The sequence below is a fragment of the Oryx dammah genome, unplaced genomic scaffold (assembly GCF_014754425.2).
Source record: "Oryx dammah isolate SB20612 unplaced genomic scaffold, SCBI_Odam_1.1 HiC_scaffold_1, whole genome shotgun sequence".
NCBI lineage: Eukaryota > Metazoa > Chordata > Mammalia > Artiodactyla > Bovidae > Oryx > Oryx dammah.
The window spans coordinates 74,970,332-74,994,665 of NW_024070185.1; the positions used below are offsets into that span (position 1 = coordinate 74,970,332).

Here is a 24,334-nt window from a genome sequence, read left to right on the forward strand (position 1 = left end):
TAATTCTGTGCACAGCATAAAGAAGAAATGGTTTCGGAGATCCCTTGCCAGCCTCCGCCACAAGAAATTTGCAAAAATGGGAGATTTTGAATAAGATGTGTATAATCCCCAGCCCTCCTGAGATAGGCATGTCTTTTGGGCAGACTTCCCCAAGAGGCAGCTTTCTCGCTGTGACTCCTTGGACTTAATAGTGTTTGGTTCACATTACAGCTTATGTTTTAGGAAGGTCATGCATGGAGTATCTAGCATCAAACAAGTGTCAGGATGACTGACACCTCTTGTTATAAATGAGCAAGTTGGTTTTGGCGTAACTATCTTGAGTGTACTTAGTGTGACTCAGGTGCTCACAGTTAAGCTGACCATCGTCACTTGTACGTGCTGATTGGAAGCGTCAAATTCATGACTACACAGGTAAAAGCAACCCTGAGATTGTTTTAACTCTTTACCTGTTTCACAGTAAATAAGAAATTCATCATTACAAATGGTAAACAAATTGAATGTGTAGCACTAAATATCCAATGCCAGAAACCTCTTAAAATAATCTTCTGTGTCATTTATAGTCCCACCCCAAGACCCATGATTTTTAATCTGATGCTTGATACAAGTAGGCGATCTATGACTACAGGGCAATAGTCCTTCCCTGTTTCACCTTATCCATATTTAAGAGGAAACAAGCTGGAAGAATTGTTGAAAGAGGGCATTCTAGCTTACGAGGTAAAACCCTAAGATAGAGCATTGGAAAAGGTCCTAGTTAATACCCATTGCTGTGACATATTCTTTAAAAACACCCCCTTTCACTCTCAAAAGAGTCTTGGTTTGGACAATAAATAGAAACCCTTAGAACCAGGGAGCAGTACCTCTCTGTGGCCACCACTGTTTAGGGTCTGGTTTGCAACTCTGCAGAGCCAGCAGCCCAGGGTTTTCAGGACACTGAGGCTGACTGAGCATGGAAGGGAGCTGATTCACACCACAGAAGTGACAGGAGACTGACCCCTAAACCAGGATGCTGTGTTTTTAACTTACTACGAAAACTATAACTGCCTAGCAAAGTGGAAACCAATGTTGGTTTGTTAGTATGTTCTCTCCCTTAAAGTGTAGTCTCTTTAGAAAGCTCAAAACCCTTGGGATGATCAAATCATAGTTCTTGTGGATGAAGAGATCAAGATGAGCCATGTTAGCTGGAGGAGCTGCTGTAATTTGCAAGACAGGTTTTAATACTTGGTATCCATACAAAGCATATGCTGTATCCTATTTAAAATACTAAGAGTTTTCCTTTGCAATCAGGAAAAATGGACTTGGTTCTCGTTCCAGAGATTTTTGAGGTCAGCATCAGCTACAGATAAAGGAGAGGGATGTGTGGTTCCAAGAAAACCCCTGTTCTTTACTAATACAGGAAGTCCCCCACATACGGTAAGTCCCCTTCAAGTTGCGAACTTTCCAAAATGCGAGCGCACATTTGCATATCCAGTCATGTAAGTTAGTTCATGTGTCTGGCGTACATTGTCACGTGCACGCGTCCTCTAAAGTGGTTGTATCTTTGTGTGCTTTACAGAGTACAGTATCTTTATATAAAGTCCAGGATGTTCGGAAGCAAGCATAGAAGCAGTGGTGATGTAGCTGGTACTGGCAAGAAACACCAGGAATTGCAGGCCCAGAGAAAGGATGAAGAGAGACAAGAGGAAGAAATAACTGAAGAACTGAAGAGGTTCATGATGCAGGAAATGGCAAGGGGATTTTCTTTGAGGAGGCGTTGTTAGTTTTTAAGGTACAGGACCTGGACTTAGAACGGTACAGGAAGGCTGCAGCAGCCGTTCAGAATGCAGTCCAGCACTACTGTGTCATCTGTGATGAGTAAAACAGAGCTACTAGCCAGACATCACTGGATTGTTTCTTCAAGAGGACGGGCAGAATTGAATCCAGCAAGGAACCAGAATCTGTTCCATCAACGTCAGATATGAGTGAAATTGCAGCTTGCCCTCCTATTGCTGATGGTCCTTCAGTTCTGCCATCTCTCACCTCCTCTCCCTCCTCCTGTCAGTAACCCTTCTTGCCTGTTCACTTGATGCCAGCCCCTGTGTGCCAGCTGTTGTGCTGTACTACTGTACTCTTCAAGGTACTGGACTGTTAGATTAAAAATGTCTGCTTAATTTTTTTAATGTATTATTTGTGTGAAAAGTATTATAAATCTCTTACAGTATAGTACTGTATAGCTGATTGTGTTAGTTAGGTACCTACGCTAACTTTGGGAACTATGAACAGATTGGACTTACAAATGGGCTCTTGGAATGGAGCCTGTCGGGGACATCCTGTCTTATATCCCAAGTTTCCTCACCCAACTCTAAGGGCTGGCAGGGCCCATATCAGTGGCAGACATCCTCTGATGTTTGAGGTTCAGCCAGGAGCAGCCTCCTCTGCTCCTGCCTTGTTTGCAACACTGGAGATGACAGAGACCCTGAACCACTCCCAGGCGCCCACCCCTCTTCTCCATAGACAATATACACAATGGCCAGAAGAGGATTAAAATCAGCTTTATTGATGAATTGAAGAACACAGCTGGGATTTGAAGCCCAAGTGAGGTTTTTTCATCTTCTCTGAAGTGATGACAGCTGAGCCCACTGGGTGGGGCTAACCAAACTTACCCACCCCGTTGCAGACCGAGGCTGGAACGTGGAGAGCTGAGTCCTGGGTGGGCTCACCACGGGCAGGTCCCGCTGGGTTTGTTTACTGCAGGTAGACTGGAAGCCCCAAAGCAGGTCCAAGAGAAACAGAAAGAGAGAAGAAGCAGGAGGACAAGTAAGCAGGGTCCTTTAGCACATTATCTCCACCCAGTAGAGAAAGGTGGTCCCAAGAGTCTCAAGTTCATCAACCACAACCATCCCAACTGAGGTCACCCCGATAGAAGCTTCTCCCCAGTACTCTCCTTCTATGCTGTACTGTAGTTAGGAGATCTTTGCCTTGATTGGCTGAGCAAGGAATGTACGAATAAGGAAAAAGCTTTCTCCCAAGAAGTAAGGGTGGCTTAGGAGCCTGGACTGCTCAGTGAACAAGTGGCCAGGGGCTATTTTGTATGAGCCTCCCAGTTGGCAGCCACAATGCAAACACAGGTGCTGGCTAGAGCTGGTGGATTCGGGACTGACTCCTGACATCTCATGCCTGAACACTGACCACCAAATTCCTTTTCTTTCCTGTGCTCTGGTGCTCGGACCCCTGAGGACTGCTGAGGAAAGAACTGGGTAGACTACACCCACCCCCAACCCCTGGATGGGTGAAATGGATGAAGGGGGTCAAAAGGTACAAATTTCTAGTTATAAATAAGTCCTGGGAATATAATGTACAGCTTGGTGATTCTAGTTATGATTCTGTATTGTATACCTGCAAGTTACTAAGAGAGTCAGCAATCTTAAATTCCTATCACAAGGGAAAACAAATTAACTTTGTGAGGTGATGGACAGTGACTAAACTTATGGTGGTAATCAGTTTGCAATATATACACATATCAAATCATTACCTACCTAAAATAATATACTGGTATATGTCAATTATATCTTGATAAAACTGGAAAAAAAAAACCCACTAGGCCACACAGCTAGGGTATAATTCAGCTGGACACCTATGGTGTTCCTGTAGTAAAGAGAGTCCCTTTGACTCCATTCAGAGTAACTGACACCTTCTGATTTAACTGTCAGGTGTGAAATCATTAGCTTTGTGCCAAACCAAAGCAAGAGGGCCTTTTAGACCACGCATGCAGGGAAGACAGGAGCAGAATAGGAAAATTCTTCCAGGGCCTGTGAACCGATAGGCGTTTAATGGCACGTCTTGCAGAGTCGAGTCTGACGTAGCTCTCTTTGGCACAGGAAGTAAGGCCATACTGCTAGCACTCTGAAGTCCTCCCGCCTACCTGTCACGGAGAAAACCCCTTTTCTGTTTTTTTTCCCTGTGCTTTTCTATCTTGATGCCACTAACTATACTGTCTTCTATATTTGGATGCATTTCCAGTGCATTCAATATTTTGCCTTTTAGCATGGGTGACTTTTGCAAAGTGTTAATCCCATCCATTAGCCATTCTTTTCATAGTATCACCATTCAAGGGTGACCTCATTTCATGGCACCAGATGGTACCTTTCTGTAGTTTCCAACAGGCTATTTATACAACTTTACTTTGAATAAAACTGAATGATTGCAGAAACATTTTTTCCCCAGAGTGTTTTTATTAGGGATTCCTGCCACCATATTAACATATAAAACAATCTGGATGTTGACACAGAAATGCAAATTTCACTGTACAAAGATAAGGCTCCAACCATAGGTAACGTGGCCCCGAGATCTCTAGTTTTTCAGTGAAATCAATCATTTTGACTTCTTCCCAGAGTTGTCTTTATATTAGACAAACCACAAAATATGTTCCAGATACATAACAGTTTACAATATGTTCCAAGCACAGACAGAAATACACAATACTTCACCTACATTTTTTTCATATCCAACTTGCATTAGCACTAAAGATTGTGTGTGTATATGTATTTGCCATATGTGTGTGTATATAAAACCACAAATGTACACACAGTAGTTTTCATGGAAAATTGAAACCTTTGAGACTGTGGGTTTTATCCACTATATTATCAGAGAGGGAAAAGGAATAATACCATGTCACAAATTCCTCAATTGGGGATAAATAAAAACATCTGTGTATGAAGGGCATATCAGTTGTGTATACAAACACACATATATACACATTCATATATAAACACGTATATACCAATAATATGGAATATACATATACTCACACACTTGCTTTCAATTCTGTATCTTACTATATTATATATCTTCTACCTTTGGAAGCAGTCTTCTCCTCTTTGATTCAGGCAACTGGTGACTGTTTTCTAAGAAAAGCGAGTATTTCTAAAAGACTGATCTGTCCTGACAAAATGGCATTTCAGGACCTGAGTTTTACTTTTGGTAGCTGTGGTTTAAATTCAGCAGACCTTATCCTGTCAGATCCTTCACTTAAAAATATTTCTGTTCAACAGTGAAGTTTTTGCCTAAGAGATGTTAGCTGGAAATGTTAAAATTATATAGTCATTAATCCTTAGTATAAATCCACTTGGCTAGACTATGTGTGATGTTTATCCTGTCAGCATTTTTTTAATGTTTTATGATGCATAATATATTAATTCTATAAATTTAAAATGTTATTTAATATTAATGTAAAAGGGCAAGGGCTGGATGATTTGTTATGGTTAGAACTTCAAAGAAAATGAGATTAAGCATGATTAGAAGAGGGAACTAATTTTCTGCAGACTATACTGGCATATCCTTATGTCAGAAGATATGACTTTAAGTCATAAACAAGGGGGAAACCACTTCAATTTCAAAGCTGATCATTTGCAAACTTCCCAAATAACCTACAGAAAATATATTTCTATATTGGTATCAAATTTCAGGTATCAAATCTTTATTTAAAAGAAAAATCAGAAAAAAATAAAAAATCAGTCACTCAATGCACATGAGAAAGACCACCCTGTAAACTGAATAGCAAATTATAATATAGTTTGCTCAACTGAAGTCTTCATGAGCTGACTTTAAAAAATTTATTTACAAAATTAAATGTCTAATAAAGCACTCAGGGCTCCATGAATGAGTAGGACTGGAATGGCCATTTTGGAAATTATACTAATGGTAGAGCTGAAGTTAGGAGAGATTATAGGTAGCCCATCCCATGAAAACATTCCATGTCTTCATTTACATTTTATGGAAAAATCACTATGCTCTGTGCCCTAAGCTCTGTACTGTACTCTCTTCTTTCACAGTGTTGGTATGTACTCTGCATGGAAGGCTTCAGAGCCTTTCTTTCTGTCATGGATTCAGTGGTATGAAGGAAGGTACGAGAGCATTTGTCCCACTTACTGTCTAGTTATGGGGTCCTTTCACTACTTCATCCAAGCTGAAATGGTATATTATCTAATGAGTCCCCTCCAGTTTCTTAACAAGAGTCCCAATTATGAATGAGTTAAGATCCCAAGGAAACCAGGAAAGGGAAAGAGTATAATGACCACCACAGAGGAAGATCATAGGCATTTATCAAAAAGCCAAGATCATTCTCCTCACATTCCCTCTGACTCTTTTGCTCTCTCCTTCACACACATATAGAATTCTTTTAAAGTTTCTTCCACAGAATCTCAATGAATGGCATGAGGGATAAAAAAATGTGCCTTCAAGTTTCTCCACTTTTATTTAGATCCACTTAGACATATTCATGTCCACTTGGACAGCGAGTTTACTGTTCTTTACATCATCCAGTATCTTGCATCACCATCACTTTCATAAAATCATTTATCTACCACCACTTGCCTATCAGTCTCATCAGAACTCATTTTGCTACTTGCCATTTTTCCAATTCCCATTTGCTTCCACTTTTGGGTTAATGTACAATAATACACAGTTAACTAGCATCTCCTTTAACTATTTTCCTTTAAAAATTTTACTTTCTTTTAAAAACATTCCATTGCCTCAGCTAACATATATGGACAGAATGCAAATGAAAGTAACAAGTCATCTTGTCCAAATATTTTGAAAAATGGACCACCCTGTGTCCTCTTGATGCTCTCAATTTCTACTTCCTCCAGTTCCATCATCCGTTTCAGGAGCTTATTTTCTACAGTGTTTTTCTACCTATTTTTCTATCTCATATGCAGATAATAACAATTATGTGATTGTTCAGCCAAAAATATTTTAAAAAACAAACCAGTGCCAAGACATTAAAAATTCCTGACATATCCTTTGTGCATTAGTCTTACAATCTGTACACTTAAATAACTCCAGGAAGCTTTTTTTTTTTTTTTGCTAAAAATTTACCAAAATATTTTGAACACATAAAAATATTTTTAAAAAAACAAAAACAAAAGCCCAGCATAAATTTAGTTGTATAGGCATTGGTTAGAGGACATTGTTCTCACTAAGGATTATATTCAAAAAACTTTCCCTTGGGTTTTTACTAAAACTCTGATTCTGAACCTTATAGCTTGTAATGGTGCTATTAAAAAAAACAAAAGAGTCTAATTCAGCTCAATGTATTATAATAGATAAAGAGTATGTAATAAAAAATAAACATGTTTTTGGTTATTTAGAGGTCATCTTCCTGACCTATAACTAAAATAACTATGTTTGATTTAAACTTACTTGCAGTGAATTATGGAAAGCTAACTTAGGGCTCTGAATAATCAGTTATGAGTAAGAATACCTACTGATGGTCCCATGACCATTCAGAACCAGGCATTTGCTGGAAAAAAAAACCAAACCAAATCACTAGTATTGAATATAGCCCTTAGTCATATGAGAAATGAGCTTTATGAGCAACCCAACATGTAAAGTACGAGGTTGACTTTGCCAGCCACCCACTCCTTGAGAGGACAGTAGTATTCATAGTGAAACTGCTCAAACTCTGGCGTCTGGCGGATTTCACATAAGAAGGAGAGATCAATACCTGACTCCAAAAGGAGGAGGAGCAGGGGAAATACAAAGAGCAGCAGGCCCAGGCCCACCACAAGGAGCCGGGAAAAACTCTTGACCAGTGGGTTCACCCGAATAGTGCCACTCAGAATGTCATAGCTCCATGACAAAGCTTGGCGAGCCTCCTTCATCTCCTCTTCTTCTGCCATTAAAAAGGCATTTTCATCTGCTTCCAGTTCCTCGAATGAATCTGTGTCTTCTCTTTCCAACTCCAGCCTAGATGGACAGTCAAAGAGCATGTCAATCTCATCATCATCAACTGGGGTAGGGAGTAGGCTGGCACTTGGGTTGTATGCCAGTTCAGAGATTGTCAAGGGTTCTTCTTTTATTTTATCTTCCTCTTCACTTGACGGCTCTTCATACTCGTGGGATTCCTTCACTGGTGAGCTGGAGATCAAGGGGGCAGAAATATCTTCTTTGGGCAATGGAACACCTGTAAAGAGACATATTTTTCTTAATTTTAAATTTCAGGTTTTCTTTTTCCACAAAGATATGTAATGGAAACAAACCCAAACTAATTACTGAATGAGAGGGAATCCAGAAATTGTTCTGTAGAATCCTGACTTTTAACAAAATCATTTTAGGAATAGATCCTATACTATAAATTCTTATGGTCAACATGTTAAACCAAAAATAACTAAAATGCCTCAAATGGTTGGCAATATTTACAACATTTATATGTGCAATTATAGTCTGAAAAGCCTCCAATTTTGGTCACGTTTGCAAGAACAAAATGACAAGAAATCACTATTATAATTTTGAGTATTGTCTTTTGGAAGTCAATACTGTCATCCACTACAGTATTGTAGTAAAATTAGAGAGTCTCCTATCGAATAGCATCTTTTATTATGTTATGTATTTTTTTGTCTTCATTTTGGCACAATTTTGTGGTTTCTCATTTCATGTAATTGCAATCATATTTGTATGAACAAATTTACATCTTGCTCCTTTAGACATTTTCTATGTTGAAATAAACTCCTATTGGTATTTGTAATGGTTGCCAAATATTCTGTTTAGTTAATACAATAATAGTTGCCTAATATGATTAATCAATAACCTCAGATATGCAGATGACACCACTCTTATGGCAGAAAGTGAAGAGGAACTAAAAAGCCTCTTGATGAAAGTGAAAGTGGAGAGTGAAATTAAAAGATGCTTACTCCTTGGAAGGAAAGTTATGACCAACCTAGATAGCATATTGGAAAGCAGAGACATTACTTTGCCAACAAAAGTCCATCTAGTCAAGGCTATGGTTTTTCCAGTAGTCATGTATGGATGTGAGTGTTGGACTGTGAAGAAAGCTGAGCGCCGAAGAATTGATGCTTTTGAACTGTGGTGTTGGAGAAGACTCTTGAGGGTCCCTTGGACTGCAAGGAGATCCACAGTCCATTCTAAAGGAGATCAGTCCTGGGTGTTCTTTGGAAGGAATGATGCTAAAGCTGAAACTCCAGTACTTTGGCCACCTCATGCGAAGAGTTGACTCATTGGAAAAGACTCTGATGCTGGGAGGGATTGGGGGCAGGAGGAGAAGGGGACGACAGAGGATGAGATGGCTGGATGGCATCATCAACTCGATGGATGTGAGTTTGAGTGAACTCCGGGAGTTGGTGATGGACAGGGAGGCCTGGTGTGCTGCAGTTCATGGGGTTGCAAAGAATCAGACACGACTGAGTGACTGAACTGAACTGAATATGATTAATAAGTTAATATTAATAATTAATTATTAAGTTAATATGAACTGTTAATAGTTGCCCAATAATAATAGTTACAATCAAGATTGCCAGGAGAAATATCAATAATCTCAGATGTGCAGATGATACCACTCTTATGGCAGAAAGTGAAGAGAAACTAAAGAGCCTCTTGATGAAGGTGAAAGAGGAGAGTGAAAAAGCTGGCTTAAAACTCAACATTCAGAAAACAAAGATCATGGCATCCAGTCCCATCACTTCATGACAAATAGATGGGGCAACAGTGGAAATAGTGGCTGACTTCATTTTTTTGGGCTCCCAAATCACTGCAGATGGTGATTGCAGCCATGAAATTAAAAGATGCTTGTTCTTGGAAGAAGAGCTATGACAAACCTAGACAGCATATTAAAAAGCAGAGACATTACTTTGCCAACAAATGTCCATCAAGCCAAAGCTATGCTTTTTCCAGTAGTCATGTATGGGTGTGAGATCTGGGCCATAAAGAAAGCTGAGTGCTGAAGAATTGATGCTTTTGAACTGTGTATTGGAGAAGACTCTTGAGAGTCCCTTGGTATTCAAGGAGCTCAAACTAGTCCTTCCTAAAGGAAATCAATCCTGAATATTCATTGGAAGGACTGATGCTGAAGCTGAAGCTCCAATACTCTGGCTACCTGATGTGAAGAGCTGGCTCATTGGAAAAGACCCTGATGCTGGGAAAAATTGAAGGCAGGAGGAAAAGGGGACGATAGAGGATGAGATGGTTGGATGGCATTGCCAACTCAATGGACATGAGTTTGAGCAAGCTCCAGGACATGGTGAAGGACAGGGAAGCCTGGTGTGCTGCAGTCCATGGGGTCGCAAAGAGTTGGACACGACTGAACGACAAAACATTTAGACTGCTTTGCAGTAGTGAAAAAAAATTCCGTGAGCTATCATTACATATACAGCCTCTTGTTTACATATCTCCTCTTTTGTTTCAGTTCATTTGATGGATGTCTGCAAGGAAAATTACTTGGTCAAAAGGAATGAATATTATTTCTTAAAATTTATTGGGGGAGAGGTATTTATCAACCTTTTGTTTTATAGATGGGAAATCCAGTTACCTACTATCAGGCCGAAGGCCAGCTCTCCTGATTTTGAGTACTGGGTTCTTAGTGGGGAAGGAACAATCAAAGAAATGTTCCCAAGATGGATCTACTGTATAATACCAAGTTGGGAGCCAAGTACATTAGGTAACTGTAAGCCTGCTTTTGGGCTTCCCAGGTGGTGCAGTGGTATGCAGTGGTAAAGAATCTGCTTGCCAATGCAGGAGATAACATGAGGTGTGGGTTCAGTCCTGGGTTGGGAAGATTCCCTGGAGGAGGAAATGGCAACCCACTTCAGTATTTTTGCCTGGAAAATTGCATGGAAAGAGGAGCCTGGCAGGCAGGTTCCATGGGGTTAACAACTGAGCTATTGAGCACGGACATATGCAAGCCTGCTTTTAATGGGTACATTTCAGGATTTCCCTCTCTTCAAGATGTGCAGGAAATTATGTCACCAAGATGCCAACACTGGTTGTTCCTAACTTCACTCTACCTCACAAGAACAGCAACTAACAACCACTCATGAATGAGACACCATCGGAGAAAATCTTAAAACGTGAAGTGAGGCTCAAGTACCCTCCTGCACCAGAGACCAAGATACCCTGCATTCGAAGGGTAAGAGGAACAGCTATGTTGACCACATTGCCTTTTCCCGAAGCAGGCACATCATCAAACTGAGAGATTGCCCCAGTGGGAAAAGAGAGCTTGGGGTTACATCCAGCTACTTCCCCGGCATTGTGGGTCCCTTTATAGGAGCCCTTATGGTGGATTTCATCCCATAGTATCACTGGGGACTCAGTACGGCTCAACCACTAGGAATCTATGAGGGATAAGGGGGCAGGAAGGGACTTCCAACAGTCAGCACTCAGATCTTGGCCGACCAAATTCATACCTGCAGAGCCAAGTACTAGTCCCAACCAGTGGCTTTGCTCATCTGCAGAACCAAGTTGGTGATGCATCTGACCAGGGAACTCAGTAGAGTGCAGGACTGACTGATTTCAGTCCTCAGAGGAGAGTTAGGAGAGCCCTGGAGTCTGGTCTGTTCACATCCAGGCAGAAGAACTGAGTCATAGCTCCACCCACTGTGGATTCTAGATCCCAGCCCCTTCCAAGAAGAAAGCCTGTTTGGGGAAATTTGGAAGTTACCTAAAATGGGCCCTCCCAGTCCAGCCCAGGGAGGAGCTGAGTTATTAGCTCCATATGACAGGAAGGCTGGTAAAAATACCTGGAAGCTGCATCACCCAGCAACAATGGAGCTGAGAAATAGGTAGCAAGGGGCCCAGTTTGGCTGTAGAACTTAGGGCCTGGGTCAACTTGATTGATGATGACAGAGCCTTGGTGACCTTGGAGCTACTTTTATCACTATGCCTAAATTAGCTTAGTCAGGGAAACTAATTCATAGCCCCATTCATTGCTGAATATAGCCTTTAGTCCACCTGACAAGGGAGCCTTACCAGGGCACAAAAACCTGTGTAGCCTATCTAGCAGCCCTGCTTGCAACATTCCCCAAACAATGAGTCATATAGGCACTGGGTCCCATTGTGCTGCCTACCAGGGTAGGAGAGTTAATCCATAGCCCGTTTACTACTGAATTTAGTCCCTAGTCCTGATCAGAGAATCCAGACCACAACAGAACCAATAGTACAGCCTCAGTGGGGCATGCAACCAAGCCAGCAATTCTATCCAACTGTTACCAGCCAGTGGCAATCCTCCCCCCCGCCCCCCCACCGCTGCCATAGACAGCCTACGAGCTTTAACAGTTGCCTAGCGCCATAATAGACTCTAATAGCAGGTCTCATTTGCCCAAGGATGTTACCAGAAGATACCAAAAACCCAAACTGAGCTGACTAATGAATCCAAAGTGAATATGCAAAGTCTAGAAGAAGAGGCCACTTACTCAGATGCACATATATCAATGTAAGGAATCAAGGATCATGAAAAATCAGGTAAATATGACAACACTAAAGGAAACTAAAAAGGCACTAATAGCCCTAAAGAAATGGAGATCTGTGTACAAATAATTCAGAATAATGCTCTTAAGTTTTGTGAATTACAAGAATACACAACACTTAAACAAAATTGGGAAAGCAAATGAATGAACAAAATGAGAAGTTCAACAAAGAAATAGAAAACATTAAAAAAAAAAAATCCTACAGCTGAAAAATAACTGAAATCAATAGAGATTCTCAAAAGAAGAATCAGTGACCCAGAAGATAGGCCATTTGAAATTATTCTATCAGAGAAGCAACTAGAAAAAAGAATGAAAGTGAAGCCAGCCTATAGGACTTATGGGACACAATGAAAAGAAACAGTATTCATATTACAGGAATTCCAGAAAGGCAAGAGGAAAAGGACAGAAGATATATTTAAAGCACTAATGGTTGAAGAGTTCCCAAACATGAGAAGAGGAGACCTCAAGATACAAGAGACCAAAGGGATCCTAAAAAGGTTGAACTGAAAAGTAGTACACTGACACATATTACAATTAAATTGTCAAGAGTCAAAGAACTTTAAAACCAACAAGAGAAAAACAATAATACAAGGGAGCTCCCCAAAGATGCAGATTTTTCAACAGAAACTTTTCAGGCCAGAAGAGAATGGGTTGACATATTCAAAATATTGAAAGAAAGAAACTGAACCAAAAATACTACTCCTGGTGAAGCTGTTCTTCAGAAGCTTTCCCAAACAAAAACTGAGGGAATTCATCACCATTAGATATGCTTTACAAGAAATGCTAAAGAGAGTCTGTTGAGTGGAAGTAACAGGATGCTAATTACCATCATAAAAAATAAGATAGCAGTGTAAAACTCACTGGTAATGGTAGAAACATAGTCCAAGTTAGATTGTGTAATATGGTAATGCTGGTGCATAATTCACTTACAAATCTAGTTTACAAGTTAAAAAACAAATGTAGTAAAAATAACTATAATAATGTTTTATTAGTTATACAATATAAAAATAAGCAAACTGTAATGTCAGTAAGCTAAAATGTGAGGAAGAGGAGAAGTAAAAGTGTGAAGCTTGGGAACTATATTGAAGTTGTTTTTAGCTTAAACTAGAGTGTTACAATTTTAAGATATTTTTATGTAAGCTTCACAGTAACCACACAGGGGAAAACCTGCAGTAATTACAAAGGGAACATGATAAAGAAGTCAAAGCATACTGATATCACAAAACATCAAGATAAGAAAGAAAAAGCAGGGTAAGAAATAAGGAACAATGAATTTACAAAACAGCCAGCAATAAGTTAACATAATGGCAATAGTAAGTCTCCCATTTTCACAATCAGTTCACGCTCAGTTGTGTCTGATTCTTTGCGACCCCATGAATCGCAGCACGCCAAGCCTCCCTGTCCATCACCAACTCCTGGAGTTCACTCAGACTCATGTCCATCGAGTCAGTGATGCCATCTAGCCATCTCATTCTCTGTCGTTCCCTTCTCCTCCTGCCCCCAATCCCTCCCACCATCAAAGTCTTTTCCAATGAGTCAACTCTTCGCATGAGGTGGCCAAAGTACTGGAGTTTCAGCTTTAGCATCATTCCTTCCAAAGAAATCCCAGGGCTGATCTCCTTCAGAATGGACTGGTTGGATCTCCTTGCAGTCCAAGGAATTCCCAAGAGTCTTCTCCAACACCACAGTTCAAAAGCATCAATTCTTCAGCGCTCAGCCTTCTTCACAGTCCAACGCTCACATCCATACATGACTACTGGAAAAACCATAGCCTTGACTAGGCAGACCTTAGTCAGCAAAGTAATGTCTCTGCTTTTGAATATGCTATCTAGGTTGATCATAACTTTTCTTCCAAGGAGTAAGCGTCTTTGAATTTCATGGCTGCAGTCACCATCTGCACTGATTTTGGAGCCCCAAAAATAAAGTCTGCCACTGTTTCCCCATCCATTTCCCATGAAGTGATGGGACCAGATGCCATGATCTTCATTTTCTGAATGTTGAGCTTTAAGCCAACTTTTTCACTCTCCTCTTTCACTTTCATCAAGAGGCTTTTTAGTTCCTCTTCACTTTCTGCCATAAGGGTGGTATCATCTGCATATCTGAGGTTATTGATATTTCTCCCGGCAGTCTTGATTCCAGCTTGTGTTTCTTCCAGTTCAGTGTTTCTCAAGATGTACTCTGCATATAAGTTAAATAAGCAGGGTGACAATATACAGCCTTGATGTACTCCTTTTCCTATTTGGAACCAGTCTGTTGTTCCATGTGCAGTTCTACCTGTTGCTTCCTGACCTGCGTACAGATTTCTCAAGAGGCAGGTTAGGTGGTCTGGTATTCCCATCTCTCTCAGAATTTTCCACAGTTTATTGTGATCGACACTGTCAAAGGCTTTGGCATAGTCAATAAAGCATAAATAGATGTTTTTCTGGAACTCTCTTGCTTTTTTGATGATCCAGCAGATGTTGGGAATTTGATCTCTGGTTCCTCTGCCTTTTCTAAAACCAGCTTGAACATCAGGAAGTTCATCGTTCACGTATTGCTGAAGCCTAGCTTGGAGAATTTTGAGCATTACTTTACTAGCATGTGAGATGAGTGCAATTGTGCGGTAGTTTGAGCATTCTTTGGCATTGCCTTTCTTTGGGACTGGAATGAAAACTGACCTTTTCTAGTCCTGTGGCCACTGCTGAGTTTTCCAAATTTGCTAGCATATTGAGTGCAGCACTTTCACAGCATCATCTTTCAGGATTTGAAATAGCTCAACTGGAATGCCATCACCTCCACTAGCTTTGTTTGTAGTGATGCTTTCTAAAGCCCACTTGACTTCACGTTCCAGGATGTCTGGCTCTAGATGAGTGATCACACCATCATGATTATCCAGGTTGTGAAGATCTTTTTTGTACAGTTAAGTGGATTGCATTATCCAACCGAAAGATATACAATGGTGAATTAAAAAACAAGACCCAATGATATACTGTTTACAAGAGACTCACTTTAGCCATAAAGACACATAGACTGAGAGAAAAGGGATGGAAAAAGATATTTCAAGGAAATGGCAACCAAAACAAAAGCAGGAGTAGCAATACTTATATTAGACAAAGTTGACTGTAACCTAAAAATGGTAGGGATAGACCAAGAAGGTAATGATAAAGTAGTCAATATATTAAGATACCATGGTTGTAAATATTTATTTGCCCACCACTGGTACACCCAATTACATAAATCAAAACCTAACAAGAAACTGACCAACAAGATGGAAGAATAGAAGGACGGAGCTCACCTCTTCTTAACAAAAACACCCAAATCACAGCTAACTTCTGAACAACCGTGGACAAAACACAAAAAATGTTGGAGCATACCAAAAAATATACCCTACATCCAAAGACAAAGAGGCGATGAGACACTAGGAGGAGTGCAATCACAGTATAATCAAATTCCATACCTGCCACATGGGTGGCCCACAAACTGGAAAATAATTTGAATACAGAAATACTCCCACAGGAGTGAAAGTCCTGAGCCTCATGTCAAGCTTCCCAGCCTGGGGTTCTGGCAGCAGCAGGAGAATTCCTTTAGAGAATCTGGATTTGAAGGCCAATGGGGATGCCAAAGGATTGGGGCAAACAAAAACTTCATTCTTGGAGGACTTACAAAAGTCCCGTGTACACAGGTACCCAGGGAAAATAGCAGAGACCTCATAAGAGACTGAGCCAGACTCAACTACTAGTGTTAGGGGGTCTCTTGCAGAGGTGGGGAGTGCCTGTGGCTCACTGTGGGGACAAAGATAGTGGCACGTCTGGGGAGTACTCGTTGGTTGTGAGCCCTCCTAGAGGCCACCATTTCCACCCCAAGACCCAGCCCCATTCAACAGCTTGGAGGATCCAGTGCTAGGATGCCTCAGGCCAAACAACAAACAGGATGGGAACACAGCCCCACGAATCAGCAGACAGGCTGCTGAAAATCTTCCTGAGCATGGCCCTGCCCACCAGAGAGACAAGACACAGCTCCACCCAAGAGTGGAAAGGAGTCCACACATCAGGAAGCCTTCAAAAACCTCTTAGCCTCATCCACCAGAGCACAGAAAGCAGAAGCAAGAGCTACAGTTCTGCAGCCTCCATAATGGAAATTCCAATCACATAAAGTTAGACAAAATGAGACTGCAGAAGAATATGTCCCAGTTGAAGGAACAAGACAAAACCCCAGAACAACAACTAACTGAAGTGGAGATAGGCAATACACCTGAAAAAGAATTCAGAGTAATGATAGCAAAGATGATCTAAGATCACAAAAAAGAATGAAGGTACAGATCAAGGAGATGAAAGAAATGTTTAACAAAGACCTAGAAGAGCTAAAAAACAAAGAGATAAACAATACAATAACTGAAATGAAAAATACACTGGAAGGAATCAATAGCAGAACAACTGAGGCAGAAGAACAGGTAAGTGAGCTGGAAGACAGGATGGTGGAAATCACTGTGGCAGGACAAAGGATAAAGAAAAAAAAGAAATGAAGACAGTCTGAGAGATTTCTGAGACAACACTAAATATCGGAATAGATAAGAGCTGAAAACTTCCCTAACAATGGAAAGGAAATAGTCACCCAAGTCCAGGAAGCACAGAGAGTCCCAGGTAGGACAAATGCAAGGAAGGACATGCTAAGATACACAGTAATCAATCTGACAAAAATTAAAGAAAAATATATTGAAACAACAAGGGAAAAGTAACAGATAACATACAGGGGAATTCCCATAAGGTTATCAGATGATTTCTTTGCAGAAGCTCTGCAGGTCGTGAGAGCGGCATGATATATTTACAGTGAAGAAAGGGAAGAACCTACACCAAGAATACTCTACCCAGCAAGGCTGTCATTCAGATTCAGGAGAGAAATCCAAAGCTAGCAAAAACAAAAAGAATTCAACACCACTAGACCAGTTGTGCAGCAAATGCTAAAGGAACTTATCCAAGTGAAAAGGAAAGGCCACTATGAGAAACAAGAAAATTACTAATGGAAAAGCTCACCAGTGAAACTCATGTTTATGAGTGCAGGCAAGAAATCATCTGCACAAAAATGTGACATCAAAACTGGAAATTATGAGAAGAGAGTACAAATGCAGGATATAGAAATTCATATAAAATTAAGACCAACAACTTAATATTGTTTACATAGAAAATGCTATATCAAAACCTCATGGTAACCACAAACCAAAATCCATGATAGTTACACACAAAAAGGAAACAGGAACCCAACACAACACTAAAGTTAGAAATCAAATCACAAGAGAACAAGAGTGGAAGGCAAGAAAAAGACCTAAACAAAACAAATCCAAAACAATTAAGAAAATGGCGATAAGAATATATATATTGCTAATTACCTTAAATGTATATAGATTAAATGCCCCAATCAAAAGACACAGACTGACTGAAGGGACACAAAAATAAGACCCATATTTATGTTGTCTATAAGAGATGCACTTGAGATCTGGGGACACACAAAGACTGAGGGGATAGAAAAAGGTGTATCCCATGCAAATGGAAATCAAAAGAAAGCTGGAGTAGCAATACTCATATCAGAAAAAATAGACTTTAAAGATTGTTACAAGAGACAAAGAAGGACACTACATAGTGATCAAGGGATGAATCTAAGAAGAATATACAACAATTGTAAATATATATGCACCCAGCATAGGAGCACCTGAATATAAGGCAAATACTGACAACTATAAAAGGAGAAATTGACAGTAACACAGAGTGAGGGACTTTTAAAAAAATTATTTTAATTAGAGGCTAATTACTTTACAATATTGTACTGGTTTTTGCCATACACTGACATGAATCAGCCATGGGTGTACATGTGTCCCTCATCCTGAACCCCCCTCCCACCTCCCTCCCCATCCATCTCTCAGGGTTGTCCCAGTGCACCAGCTTTGAGTGCCCTGTTTCATGCATCGAACTTGGACTGGTGATCTATCCCACATATGGTAATATGCATGTTTCAATGCTATTCTCTCAAATCATCCCACCCTTGCCTTCTCCCACAGAGTTCAAAAGTCTTTTGTTTATATCTGTGTCTCTTTTGCTGTCTTGAATATAGGGTCATCATTACCATCTTTCTAAATTCCATATATATGCATCAGTATACTGTATTGGTGTTTTTCTTTCTGGCTTACTTCACTCTGTATAATAGGCTCCAGTTTCATCCACCTCATTAGAACTGATTCAAATGCTTTTTTTTTAATAGCTGAGTAACATTCCATTGTGTATAACTACCACAGCTTTCTTATCCATTCGTCTGCTGATGGACATCTAGGTTGCTTCCATGTCCTAGCTATTGTAAACAGTGCTGTGATGAACATTGGGGTACATGTGTCTCTTTCAATTCTGGTTTCCTCGGTGTGTATGCCCAGCAGTGGGATTGCTGGGTCATATGGCAGTTCTATTTCCAGTTTTTAAAGGAATATCCACACTGTTCTCCATAGTGGCTGTACTAGCTTGCATTCCTACCAATAGTGTAAGAGGATTCCCTTTTCTCCACACCCTCTCCAGCATTTATTGTTTGTAGACTTTTGGATAGCAGCCATTCTGGTCGGTGTGAGATGGTACCTCATTGTGGTTTTGATTTGCATTTCTCTAATAATGAGTGATGTTGAGCATCTTTTCATGTGTTTGTTAGCCATCTGTATGTCTTCTTTGGAGAAATGCCTGTTTAGTTCTTTGGCCTATTTTTTGATTGGGTCGTTTATTTTTCTTGTATTGAGCTGCCTGAGCTGCTTGTATATTTTTGAGATTAATTCTTTGTCAGTTGCTTCGTTTGCTATTATTTTCTCTCATTCAGAAGGCTGTCTTTTCACCTTGCTTATAGTTTCCTTTGTTGTGTAAAAGCTTTTAAGTTTAATTAGGTCCCATTTGTTTATTTTTGCTTTTATTTCCATTACTCTGGGAGGTGGATCACAGAGGATCTTGCTGTAATTTATGTCAAAGAGTGTTCTGCCTATGTTTTCCTCTAGGAGTTTTATAGTTTCTGGTCTTATATTTAGATCTTTAATCCATTTTGAGTTTTTTTTGTGTATGGTGTTAGAAAGTGTTCTAGTTTCATTCTTTTACAGGTGGTTAACTTTTTACACCCCATTCTCATCAATGGATAAATCATCCAGAAAATCAGTAAGGAAACACAGGCCTTAAATGACACATTAGAACAGATTATCTTAATTGATATTTATAGAGCACTCCATTCAAAAGTAGCAGAAATCACATTCTTCTCAAGTGCACGTGGAACATTATCCAGGATTGACTACATGCTGGCCACAAGGTGAGCCTTGGTAAATTTTAAAAAACTCAAATCATATCAAGCATCTTTTCTGAGCAAAATGCAATGAAACTAGAAGTCACCTACAAGTAAAAAAACTGAAACATATAAACATGTGGAGGCCAAAAAATATGCTCTTAAAGAAGCAGTGGATCACTTAAGAAATCAAAGAGAAATAAATAAACACCTAGAGACAAATGAAAGCAAAAGCACAATGATACAAAACCTTTGGGGAGCAACAAAATTAGTTATAAGAGGGAAGTTTATAATAACAATCTTACTTCAGGAAACAAGAAGCATGTCAAAAAGCAACCTAATCTTATACCCAAAGCAACTAGGGAAAAAACAAACAGAACTACAAATTAGCAGAAGGGAAGAAATCATAAATATCATAGCAAAAATAGAGACAAAGAAAATAATAGAAAAGATCAATGAAACTAAACGCTGTTTTTTTTTTAATTGATAAATCTTTAGCCAGATTCATCAAGATAAAGGGAGAGGGCTCAAATCAATAAAATTAGAAATATAAAAGGACACTACAGAAATACAAAGGATCATGAGACTACTACAAGCAAGACTACTACAAGCAACTATATGCCAATAAAACGGACAACTTGGAAGAATGGATAAGGTCTTAGAAAGTTACAATCTTCCCAAGACTGAATCAAGAAGAAATAGAAAATATAAATAGACCAATTATAAGTACTAAAATTGAAACTGTGATATTAAAACTCCCACAAAAGTCCAGAGCCAGATGGTTTCACAGGTGAATTCTGTTGAACACTTAAAGAAGAGTTAACACCTGTCTTTCTGAAACATTCCAAAAACATTTCAGAGGAAGGCCACTATCTCTAAGGCCACTATAACCTGACACCAAAATCAAAGAGAACATGCAAAGAAAATTGCAAAGGTCAATATGATTGATGAAAATGGACACAAAGTCTTTGACAAAATGCCAGCAATCTGAATCTATCAATACATTAAAAGGATCATACACACGGTCAAGTGAGATTTATCCCAGGGATGTGAAGATTTTTCAGTATCTACAAGTCAATTAGTGTGATATAAATATGTCAACAAACTGAAGAATAAAAACCATATGATCTTCTCAATAGATACAGAAAAACTTTTAATAAAATTCAACACTGATTTATGATTAAAAAAAAAAAAACTCTCCAGAAAGTAGGCATAGAGGGAACATCAGGTCACTCACTCAGTTGTGTCTAACTCTGTGACCCCATGGACTGCAGCACACCAGGCTTCTTTGTCCATCACCAACTACCAGAGCCTGCTCAAACTCATGTCCCTAGAGTCAGTGATGCCATCCAACCATCTCATCCTCTGTTGTCCCCTTCTCCTCCCACCTTCAGTCCATCCCAGCATCAGGGTCTTTTCCAGTGAGTCAGTTCTTCACATCGGGCGGCCAAAGTACTGGAGTTTCAGCATCAGCATCAGTCCTTCCAATGAATATTCAGGACTGATTTCCTTTAGGATGGACTGGTTGGATCTCTTTGAAGTCTAAGGGACTCTCAAGAGTCTTCTCCAATACACAGTTCAAAAGCATCAATTCTTCAGTGCTCAGCTTTCTTTATAGTTCAACTCTCACATCCATACATGACTACAGGAAAAACCATAGCTTTGACTAGACAGAGCTTTGTTGGTAAAGTAATATCTCTGGTTTTTAATATGCTGTTTAGGTAGGTCATAACTTTTCTTTCAAGGAGAAAGCAGTCTTTTAATTTCATGGCTGCAGCCACCATCTGCAGTGATTTTGGAGCCCCCAAAATAAAGTCACTGTTTCCATTGTTTCCACATCTATTTGCCATGAAGTGATGGGACCGCATGCCATGATCTTAGTTTTATGAATGTTGAGCTTTAAGCCAACTTTTTCACTGTCCTATTTCACTTTCATCAAGAGGTTCTTTAGTTCTTCTTTGCTTTCTGCCAAAAGTGTGGTATCATCTGCATATCTGAGGTTATTGATAATTCTCCAGGCAGTCTTGATTCCAGCTTATGGTTCATCCAGCCCAGCATTTTGCATGATGTACTCTGCATACAAGTTAAATAAGCAGGGTGACAATAATAATACAGCCTTGACATACTCCTTTCCTGATTTGGAACCAGTCTGTTGTTCCATGTCCAGTTCTCATTGTTGCTTCTTGACCTGCATACACATTTCTCAGGAGGCAGGTCAGGCGGTCTGGTAGCCCCATCTCTTGAAGAATTTTCCAGTTTGTTGTGATCCACACAGTCAAAGGCTTTGGTATAGTCAATAAAGCAGAAGTACATGTTTTTCTGGAACTCTCTTGCTTTTTCAATGATCCAAAAGATGTTGGCAATTTGATCTCTGGTTCCTCTGCCTTTTCTAAATCCATCTTGAACATCTGGAAGTTCACGGTTCATGTACTGTTGAAGCCTGGCTTAGAGAATTTTGAGCATTACTTTGCTAGCGTGTGAGATCAGTTGTGCAGTAGTTTGAGCATTCTTTGGCATTGCCTATCTTTGGGATTGGAATGAAAACTGACCTTTTCCAGTCCTGTGGCTACTGTTGAGTTTTCAAAAAATGTTGGCATATTGAGTGCAGCACTTTCACAGCATCATCTTGTAGGATTTGAAAGAGCTCAACTGGAATTCCATCACCTCCACTAGCTTTGTTCGTAGTGATGCTTTCTAAGGCCCACTTGACTTCACATTCCAGGATGTCTGGCTCTAGGTGAGTGATCACACCATCATGGTTATCTGGGTCATGAAGATCTTTTTTGTATAGTTCTTCTGTGAAGTGTTGCCACCTCTTTTGCTTCTGTTAGGTCCATAACATTTCTGGCCTTTATTGTGCCCATCTTTTCAAGAAATATTCCCTTGGTATCTCTAATTTTCTTGAAGAGATCTCTAGTCTTTCCCATTGTATTGTTTTCCTCTACTTCTTTGCACTGATCACTGAGGAAGGCTTTCTTATTTCTCCTTGCTATTCTTTGGAACTCTGCATTGAAATGGGTATATCTTTCCTTTTCTCCTTTGCCTTTCACTTCTCTTCTTTTTTCAGCTATTTGTAAGCCTTCTTCAGACAACCATTTTGCCTTTTTACACTTCTTTTTCTTGGGGATGGTCTTGATCCCTTCCTCCCGTATAATATCATGAACCTCTGTCCATAGGTTTTAAGGCACTCTGTCTATCAGATCTAACCCCTTGAATCTGTCTCTTCCATTGTGTAATAATCGTAAGGGATTTGATTTAAGTCATACCTAAGTGGTCTAGTGGTTTTCCCTACTTTCTTCAATTTAAGTCTGAATTTGGCAATACAGAGTTCGTGATCTGAGCCACAGTCAGCTCCCAGTCTTGTTTCTGCTGACTCTATAGAGCTTCTCCACTTTTGGCTGCAAAGAATATAATCAGTTTGATTTTGGTATTGATCATCTGATGATGTCCATATGTAGAGTCTTCTCTTGTGTTGTTGGAAGAGGGTGTTTACTATGAACCAGTGGGGAAAAAGTTGTCCTTTTCATTATAGGGGACTGGAATGCAAAAGTAGGAAGTCCAGAGATACCTGGAATAACAGGCAAATTTGGCCTTGGAGTACAAAATGAAGCAGGGCAAAGACTAACAGAGGGAACATACCTCAACATAATAAAGATCATATATGACAAACCTATAGCCAACATCACACTCAACAATGAAAAGTAATCATTTCCCCTAAGATCAAGAACAAGATAAGGACTATGTGCCTGCCTGGATGGGGGCGGGGCTTGGTGAAAAATGGATACATGTTTTGGTATGGCTGTATTCCTTCGCTGTTCTCCTGAAACTGTCATAACATTGTTATTCAGTTATACTCCAATACAAATGCTTTGGTGTTAAAGAATAAAACTAAAATTAAGAAAAATATGTTTTAAAAAAAGACAAGGATGTCTACTCTAGCCACTCTTATTCAACATAGTTTTGGAATTCCTAGCCATGGCAATCAGAAGAGGAAAAATGAAAGGAATCCAAATTAGAAAAGAAGTAATACTGATTTTAAAAAACCTAACTCTGTGGGTTAAGGAACTAGAAAAAGGTGGTCAAACTGAGCACAATATTAACAGCAGAAAGTAAAAACTAACGATTAGAGCAGAAATAAAATAGAGCACAGGAAAATAGGAAAAATTAACCAAGTTAAGAGTTAGTTCTTTGAAAAGATAAACAGAATTGACAAAAATTTTGCTGGATAACAAAGGGAAAAAAGATAGAGGACCCAAATTAACAAAATTATAAATGAAAAAAAGAAACACTGCAACTGATACCACATAAATAAAAAGAATCATAAAAGGCTACTATGAAGAAATATTGATATATGTCAACAAACTGGACAACCTAGAAAAATGGAAAAATTCTCAGAAACATGCAAACTACCAAGACTGAAACAAGAAATAGGAAGTCTGAACAGATTAATTACTAGTAAGGAGATTGACTATGCCAAAGCCTTTGACTGTGTGGATCACAATAAACTGTGGAAAATTCTGAAAGAGATGGGAATACCAGACCACCTAACCTGCCTCTTGAGAAATCTGTATGCAGGTCAGGAAGCAACAGTTAGAACTGGACATGGAACAACAGACTGGTTCCAAATAGGAAAAGTGCCGGGGGCCAGCATGAGGAACTCCGCCCATGGCAAAGGTCATGAGGAAGGAGGCTTGGCATACGCAAAGGCGTGATCAAGCCTCAGGAAACCCCCTGTTCCCGAGCATCTACCCCAAAACCAGAGTCTGTTTTATGCTCTCACCTACACCTCTGACTTTACGGGGGGCTCTCCCCCATAACTGTTTCTCTCGGAGAAG

The 24,334-nt window shown here is 39.7% G+C and overlaps 1 protein-coding gene across 3 annotated transcripts in view; it reads right to left on the reverse strand.

The window, feature by feature from the left end:
- Positions 1-2,512: 2,512 nt before the first annotated feature.
- The window catches only part of FRMD3 (FERM domain containing 3), a 345,545-nt gene continuing 323,723 nt past the window's right edge, over positions 2,513-24,334 (reverse strand). For 2 of the 3 annotated variants that reach the window (XM_040244429.1, XM_040244439.1), the window contains one exon: positions 6,334-7,939. In XM_040244429.1, the coding sequence (XP_040100363.1) occupies positions 7,344-7,939 (596 nt within the window). In that variant the 3' untranslated portion in view covers positions 6,334-7,343. Of the gene's footprint in view, positions 2,736-6,333; positions 7,940-24,334 lie in introns of those variants that run through there. The other variant, XM_040244433.1, reaches the window with a different exon arrangement.